The sequence below is a fragment of the Camelina sativa genome, chromosome 11, assembly GCF_000633955.1.
Source record: "Camelina sativa cultivar DH55 chromosome 11, Cs, whole genome shotgun sequence".
Lineage (NCBI taxonomy): Eukaryota > Viridiplantae > Streptophyta > Magnoliopsida > Brassicales > Brassicaceae > Camelina > Camelina sativa.
Window position 1 is genome coordinate 24,847,515 of NC_025695.1, and position 8,803 is coordinate 24,856,317.

An 8,803-nucleotide genomic window follows, 5' to 3' on the forward strand; every position below is an offset into this window, starting at 1 on the left:
TGAAGTGTTCCAGCAACTGTTCCCAAAGGTTCATCACTTTCACCCTATTACATTCAAAGGATAACAAAATCACAAATCACTCTATTCTAATCCAAAGTTTGAAACTTTATGTTCCTGATAGTAAAATTAGATACTAGGGATATCAAACATGAGCATAAAAATCAAAACTTTCATGGTTGAGAATTTACCTGACCTAATAAGCTAACAGCATAAGAATCAAACCCAGAAGAAGAGAAGAAAGGTAACCAATGTTCAGCCCAAGACCAAGCTGCGTGGTAGCTTCCATGTACAAACACCAATGGTGGATTGTCTCCTTCGGATTTGCTTCTCCTCTGTTCAATTACCTCCATTTTTAGACCAGAGGGAAGCTTGTGGAAAAGACGTTTTTGTCCCCTTTTCAGCTCGTATGGAACTATCGTTTTAGAGGAATTGGTGAGAGCCGCCATGGGCTTCATCTTCATTTTGAGCGAGGAAAGGCATGGGAACAAGGGAAGAGAACAAGACGCCATTTGCGTGAAGTTTCGTCGAGCTGTTGTTGATCAGAAGAGTAGGGAGAGCATTAAAATCGTCACTGCAGTTTTTTTTTGTCTAACGTTTTTTACTGTTTTACCCTTTTTAATATCTGTGCAAATTGCAATTTAAAAATACCAACCTTTTTTTTTTGTGGTAATTTCTGATTTTTGATTTTATAGTTTTTAACAATTAAACAATAATTGTAAAATAATTAAACATAAAAAAAAACATGTACATCTACTAAATTTTAACTTCCAGTACACTATAAGACAATTTTTTATAATAACTATTGAGAAAAATTGTATGTTGTATTTTTTTGTGTTTGTTTTAATAAATATATTTTGATTAATATTTAGGTTTTATAATTTTAGATGGATTGTATTTGGTATTAATTTATATATGTTTTGACTAATATTTAGATTCTATGATTTACTGCGTTATTGTCATGTACTGCTATATTTTATTTATTTATATAGTTGTACGCTATTTTATAACAGTTTAATTTTATGATATAGTTGTGTGTATGCTACCGATCGGATCTGACAAATTCGTTAAAAAAATACATAAATATTACAGTACTAAAAACATCAAGACCTTGGGTTTCTTTAAATTTAAGCCACTTTTAATGGGCTTGAAGAAGGCCCAATACGAAAATTACGTCTCCTCTCTTTCTCTCTCTCCGATCTGAATAGATCGCTCGACTTGATGAGCTTCGGGACCTCCTCCTCTAGTGTTCCTCGACGAAGAAGACGATACTTCTTCTTCCATCATCACAGCTACACGCGAATTCGTCTTCAGTTACATCAATTTTTTAAAAGATTCTGAGTTCGAAATTGTAGGCTGTGTTTATTTTTGTTTTTAAATTAATTTCTACTGGATTTAAACACCAATTAGTTTCCGGAGTTTTGGACTAAAATGATGTCGCCGAAGCAAATCTCCGACGATCGAGGATCTCCGCATTTCAGGTATCTTCATACCTAAAGTTTCGATTATAACTTCTCTTGCTATTGTGTGTTTTTGCTTATGTAGAAATGAAATGTGAGAGAGAGGAAAAAAAAAACGAAGCTTCTTCGTCTTGCTGCCATGGAATTGATTCAAATTGTACTGTAGCTTGAAAATTTATTGTTTAGGGTTTTATAATTTGAAATCGCATCACTGGGTTTTCATGAAACAATACTTATTAGGTTGATTCACTTAAGATTTTGGATTATTGTGTTTCTGATTCAATACTAGGTTGAAGCAGTGAAGTGAGTCCACCATAACTTGAGCACATTTGTAGCTTTTTTCGTCTTCCCTTGTTTTGACATTGGCTTAGAATTGAGTAATCTGCTGCCTAATTCATGTATTTGTTGACCTTCTTTATCTGCAGACATACACCATTCCAGATAATCCACCTCATTGGGAATTTTTTAAGGATATGGTCAGTTTATTCTATGTACCGCTACTTGAATCAGACAGGAGCGCCAGTTGTTCTCTTTCTCTTCTGCTGTCTGGGGCCTTCGTCCATCATATTCTTGATACTTCAAAAGCCATGGAAAGTAAGGGCGCTTTCTAATCAACAGGTTTACTTTAGCTGTATCAGATTTCTTGCATGTATGTTTAATACATATGAATTGGAGAGTTTGGAGATAAAATGTTTTTCCTTTAACTGTTTCAGATTGTACCTTCTCTTATCAATGGACTCATCACGGCATTGTACTTCATCTTATGGGGAAAGGGTCTCAAGTCTTGTGGACCGCTTAGGTATTGATTAGTAAATTAAGCATTCATACTAGCGTAATATTCTCCTCTGGTCTTATCTGTCTTAGTAGTTCCCGTAGAATGTGGCTTTTGAAAGATAGGGAAGTTGAAGGTTTGCCTATGAGCAATTTGGTCCCATTGTAGCCATTTGGGTTCAATACTTACAAAAATCCTCGACCTACAAGCCTCTCCTTATCCTTTGTTTCTGCAGCCTGTTATTTTAAGCTACATTTTTCTGTCATTTGATCAGAAAAAAAATATCATCATTAAATATTCGATTATTCTTGCTTATAGTTCTTTGTATTTTATTTGCAGAGCTATCTTGTCAGAGTACTCCGGTGCTGTTCTTGGAGTACTTTCTGGAGTATTATATGGACGGAGAGGTCATGTGTGGAAAAAGGTATTCACCTCATATGTTTCTAATGTAACAGTTGTCACTTATATAAAGTCTCAAGTCAATATGAGCAGTTAACTAGCACGATTTACATAGGGTTTATCCATAATGTTGTGTATACCCTCAGCATGCATCAGTTCACTTCTCTCACAGACAAACTATAGAGTTATGCAATAGTTTTTTTAGCAGTAGTGATGTTTCTCTGGCTAATTCATGTACTTAGATTACTTGTATTATAAATGTTAATATGAAGTTAAATTTAAAAAATCAGAATTATGTTTACAAATCGGCAAGGATATTATCCGAAGAATTTGTCTGATATTTGCAAATCATGTTAGGTAGGTGGCCTCATTGCAATGCTGGTAGCACTTTTTTTCTTGTCTCAAGGATGGGCAACATCATCTCTCTCCCCTTTTTATATCCTTTTACGCAAGTTCCTTCTCTCTGTCTGTATGTATATCTTGCTTCGTTTGAACTTTCTATGGATAGTTTATGTGTTGATTTGTTTAACTTAACAACAAGCTACCAACAAAAGACAGTACTGAGATCAAAGAGGAAGAAGTACAAACAGAACAAGCACTAGGTATGATGGGAATGATGATACCAGTTTTTGCTGGAATCTTATCAGCGTTAAGGCGGGTTATTGCGCGCCATGTTTCTTTAAAGGTAGTGATCTCAGATTCCCTTCATTCCGAGTCTTTTTCTGCTTTCACTTCTGCTTCCTTTGCGAATTACCAATTTTCTGCTTTTACAGAACCAGCAGAAGAAACGACTGCATGCGATAACCATTACTTCTGCAACCTGTTTCTTGTTTCCTGTGGCCATGTGGGACCTTATCATAGTAAGTGATGCTGTTTTTGCAATGAGAAGGAACAATGTATTAAAGATGGCATTTTCTCGATTTCCCATTGGTGGTTTGGTTCACTAATATCAAATTTTACTCCAGGGCTCATCTTCTGGGAAAACATCCGAGTTGCCATTTTCTGCGTGGGCTTTCCTTAGCACCATTGTTTTTGGGATCATTCTAATCTTTTATGTTGACAACATCGCAGAAGAGAGGTTTCCTAAAGCTTTTCCCTTTAATTATCCATACAATGCATTTATACACGCAAACATATGCTTTATATGAATAATGTTTTGTTTGTTGCAGACTGCATATGGTGTTTTCTTCCCCGAGGCATTTATTGGTAGCAGGTGTATGCATAATAGTCATGGAGTTAGCTTACGAGATGGATTTTTCTCTTCCCGGTTTCATCGTCTGTTGCTTAGTATTAGGGTTTGGAATATTCGAGGCGACATCTCTTGAACGTAGCACGAAAGACTCTTCGTTGAAATCAGAAGATCCATCAAACGGAATCCTTGGTAATGATTTTGATACTTCTCCAATTCTTCCCATATAGCTTTACCAATCTCTCACCACACTAACGACGATGTACTGTTGAATTCTTGACGATGTAAATCTATCTGGTTTTAACTTGTCTCAATCTTCATACGTTCAATTTTTTTTTTTGGATTACGGTATTGTTATTTTACGGTTATATAAGAATGGAAGCTACATTATTCGCGGACGCACGTTGACCATAGGTGTGGCAGGTGCCATACTCTATTTTTTACTGTGTTCAAAAAAGCGCTAGGCGGTATCTGGGCGGTGACCCAACACCTAGCGTCTAGAACGCTTAGTCGGGGCCTAGACGGTTTTAGGCGGTTTAGGCATTTACAACATAAAACATTATATATATATAATTATATTAAAATATATGTTATAAAAATAAAAAATTTATAAATTATAAACAACAGTAAAAAAAATACATTTATTTAAGTTATATTAACAACATATAAATGTTTATAATTATGTATATAGAAATAAAACATAATAATTTAATTATATGTAATTTAAAAATCAAAAATAAATATTAAAATAAAATGTATGTAATTTTAAGCGGGTTAGGCGGTCATCTAGGCGTCTGCTGAGCGCCTAGCGCCTAGATGGCGCCTAGGCGGCCGCCTAGACCGCTTTTTTGAACACTGATTTTTTGTTTTTCCTTAAATAAAGAGTGATTTATTTATTTATATACCCCCTAATTTAATTATTTGTCTTATTAGTGCCCCATACTAAATATTGTCCACATCAGCCCATAAACATTACTGAAATGTTGATGAAGATGATCACAAGTCCTTCTGTGGATATAGCTTGAGACTACAGGTCTACAATTCGTTGGTCTTTTAATAAAGTGGCGTCAATGTCATCCAATAGATAGATACTACTGTGAAAGCAAAATCCCGACTCTGTAAAATAGCATATTGTTTAGTAGGCCGGCGGTTTTCTCTAAATAGAACTGAACCGGATCTTTTAGTTTTTCGGTTGGGATATGCTCAAATTTAACCCTGAGTTATTCTCTCAAATTAAGAGATCAATTGTAGTACTTAAGAATCGAATCCTAAAGACTCTAAATTCACACAATAGATTTAATAATTTTTTAATTATGCTAAACAGAAATATTGTAATTAAATTGCAAAATAACAGAAAATAAAAGAGCTGTAAAATTCAGAAGGATTAAACGCTAGGTCTAGGGAAATTCTCAGGAAATCATGGAAAATCAGATCGATTAATTTAGCAAGCAGGATTCAACAATTAAGCATTGTTCTTGAACTATAAACACAATTGTAAAATAAATCAGTTCTTACTCCAAATATTATATAAGTTTTAAAACCCAAAAATCCAAATCTCTTTGCAAAATTCAAGTTAAAAACCAGCAATAAAATCAAGTTTAGATAAGTTCACAAAATCACTAATTCAAATCTCTTTGCAAAAAGTAATTTTGCTCACCAAAGGTTATTGTCAGGAAAATCAATTGTATTCTCATATCAATCAATAATCCTAAGATCTAAATCCATATGACTAATCAAAGATATAGCATTAAGAACAACCTATGGTGAAAAACAAGAAAGATAATGAATCCAAACAATTAATCAATCTAATAATCCATGAAATCCCTAATGAGAAACCATAAACCTAACAAGCAGATCTACTCAGACATAATTGCAAGAACACAAATCATGAATAAAATAGATAGCATTAAGAGATTAAAGGTAGAAGTAAAGGAGTTTTAAATCTTCTCTGAAGGAGTCTTGATTCTTCTCTCCAAAAGCTCTCTAAAAATCTCTCAGGGGTTTCTCTCAAAAGTTGCAGGGAAAATAAAGGTTAGGTCTAAAAAATGACCATAAAAATCCTATATATATTCCTAAAACACGTCCAGGGACTAATAATGCAAATATGGAAAACTTTAGGGCAGTTTTGTAAATCTTCAAAACTTGTGGGAAAACTTCTGATTTCTTCTTTGGCTCTGCATCGATCGATTCCATAAGTTGCATCGGTCGATGCATCTGTCTAAATTCGTCTCCCAACTTCACAACTTAGCCTCAATGCTTGATTGTGCTCCAAATCCTCCTATTTAGCTTCATTATGCTCTCAACCATGCTAAATCCTATAAAGACTCAAAAGACTCTAAAAATACCAAAAACACTCTATAAATAAGACTTATATCATGGCTAAAAACACATAAAAACCATGATATATCAACTCCCCCAGACTTAGCCTTTGTTTCCCCTCAAACAAAACATCAACTTAGACATGTGAAAGAGGTTTGAAAACGCAAGAACTCATTTTCTTTTTAAAGTAATGTCATGATCATCCAAACCATAATCCATATGCTTAGCAGATAAATGCAAATCAAACCACCATGTACTTCTCCGTTGACTTTCATAGCATCCCAAATTCAAACCAAATTCCACTACTTCCTCCATTAAGCCTTCATCGGTGGGTCTCATCAATTTGATCAATGTCAAGAACCTTCTAGACTCATTCCCGTACTATACCATAACAAGCAAGATATAAGTTTTACCACATGTGCTACTCTTTCTCTCCCCCAAACTTATTCTATTTGTTTATCTTCCTGTGAGCTTTGCTTTATTTTTTATTTTTTTTTCTTATTATTTTTTTTTCTCAAAGTTGTAGGCGAATAATGGGGTCATTGGTAATTTACCTACCCCTCGCTTCCAAAATTTGTGTGATCATTTGACTCAAGAGTAGAATAATGAGGTCACAGGTAATTTACCTACCTCTCTAAACTGATCAAAATCATCTCATCATTTATTCTCTTCTTTTTATTTAAACAAAGCTCTCAGGAAACATATTTCAAACTTTAAATAAGGGAGAGGAGTACCATTTTTTTTTTCTAAAATCTTACTTGTCAGTTATGAACAAGGAGTCAAGCTCTATGAACATCAATCTCTTAGATGAGGTAAAAAGATAAGTGCAGAAATTTACCTCAGGCTTTATGGATTCTGTTGGAAATTTAGATGTATCTGGTTTACTGGTCAGCCATTGGATTTTTCATTAGTCGGATTTGTGGATTCAATCTGCAACATTAATCAACCAAAGCAATACACTAAAAAAAATTATAGTTCCCAACAAAAATTTTGACTCAATAAAACAATTTTTTTTTTGGACTGACGCTCAAAAACAAAAACGTAGTTAGTAACTGCCTCCCCAGACTTAAACAGCAATGTCCCCAGTGTTATCAAGTAAGACTTTGGCAAATAAAAAAAATATAAATAAATATAAATCAAAAGAAAAAGGAAAAAGAAAAACCTACCAGGGGGTTGCCTCCCACTAAGCGCTTTTTCAGTCATTAGTTTGACTGTGTCGAATCTCAGGCATTCGGTGGATCGGAACATGGCAGTGAATGCTTCCGAGAGAATGTCATCTTCATCCAAGGGGGTGTGTAGGCAGTAGGTACATGAGATCTGTCAAGGATGTGAGGAACATGACCAGGACGGGACTGAGGTATGGGTGGCTTTCTTTTAAGTCCTGCAAAATCATCAACAGAAGAAACAAGCGTCTACGATAATCTCGTGGCTTGGTTAACTGCAAAACAGTTTTGTGTACCTTTGAAATTCTTATTGATGAATGGAGAAGGTTTAGGAGAAGGAGATGCATACCTTGTCTTTACCTGTGGGTTTTTGACTGTGGAATGGTGAGATTTCAGCTTTACAACTGGTCTAGGACTTGCAGCTAAGGAATCAACTCGAGAATCTTCGGTTTTGAACAAGTCCGGACGTTCTCGTGGAGGTGTGTCGATCGATGCTACAGCTGCATCGATCGATGCTGAGCCTACAACTCGTGTTTCTTCAACGATTGTGCAACTTTCCTCAGCAATCCGTGTTTCCATTACAAAAACATCATCTACTAGCGACTTGTCATAGATCGGAACCTCATCATGGTCTCTAGTACTGATTAGATGATCGTCACTCCAATCTTCAAGCTTAACAGCTTGCTTGCTCACTTTTTCAACAGTCTCCAACTCTTTGACATACCCAGTAGTAATGTCTCCATGAATCTATATGAGCCCTTCTCAGCTTGTCCATCTCAAAGTTCATAACCAAATCTATTACATTCAGAGCTATGTGTCCCTTCTTAACATCTATGATTGCACCAGCTGTAGCCAAGAAAGAGTGTCCTAATATGAGAGGATCACTAGGCTCTTTGTCATACGTCAACACCACAAAGTCAGTGGGAATCATGCAATCTCCAATCTTGATTGAAATATCCTCTAAGACACCTTCGAGAATCCTTCTGGATCGATCAGCTAAGATAAGAGAGATCTTAGTTGGCTTGAAATCTGTCATCCCAAGTCTTACAGCAACAGAATGTGGCATCAAATTGATACTAGAGACAAGATCACAAAGAGAATGAGCAAACCTTCCTGTGGAGATAGAGCAATCTAAGACAAAACTTCCAGGATTTGGTAACTTCTCTGCAATCCTACTCTGAATCATTGCACTCACTTTCTCAGATACAACCACTTTCTCTTTCCTCTCTTTCTTCCTTTGTGGGGGCTGGTTCAACAGAATTGAGCTGACATCTTTTGTAAGCAGTGCTCCTTCCTCAGGACTCAAACCATTGGTTACCATCTTCTTCACATACCGCTTAATCCCAGGAGAAAACTTCAATGCATCAATTAAAGGCATCTCAATCATTACTTTGTCCATCATAGCCTTGCATCTAGCTTCCTCAAGCTCCTTCTTAGACCTCCTAGGCTTAGAAAAAGGAATCTTAGGCTTATAAGCTTGCTCTGAATCAGATGGTGGAACTCG

The 8,803-nt window shown here is 35.6% G+C and overlaps 2 protein-coding genes across 2 annotated transcripts; one reads left to right on the forward strand and one right to left on the reverse strand.

Annotated features, from left to right (window-relative positions):
- Positions 3-567, reverse strand: LOC104728302 (the record flags this gene model as incomplete). Its single annotated transcript, XM_019231940.1, has 2 exons — positions 189-567; positions 3-44 (listed from the first exon to the last, which is right to left on the reverse strand). Coding segments are annotated over exons 1-2 (363 nt in total), but the record flags the coding sequence as incomplete, so codon positions are not given.
- Positions 1,188-4,215, forward strand: LOC104724185 (zinc transporter 5). The gene is made up of 9 exons (XM_010442634.2): positions 1,188-1,478; positions 1,883-2,075; positions 2,171-2,256; positions 2,569-2,653; positions 2,986-3,064; positions 3,174-3,313; positions 3,402-3,488; positions 3,594-3,706; positions 3,798-4,215. Exons 1-9 carry the CDS (start codon positions 1,429-1,431, stop codon positions 4,045-4,047), a joined length of 1,083 nt encoding a protein of 360 aa, XP_010440936.1. The 5' UTR covers positions 1,188-1,428; the 3' UTR covers positions 4,048-4,215.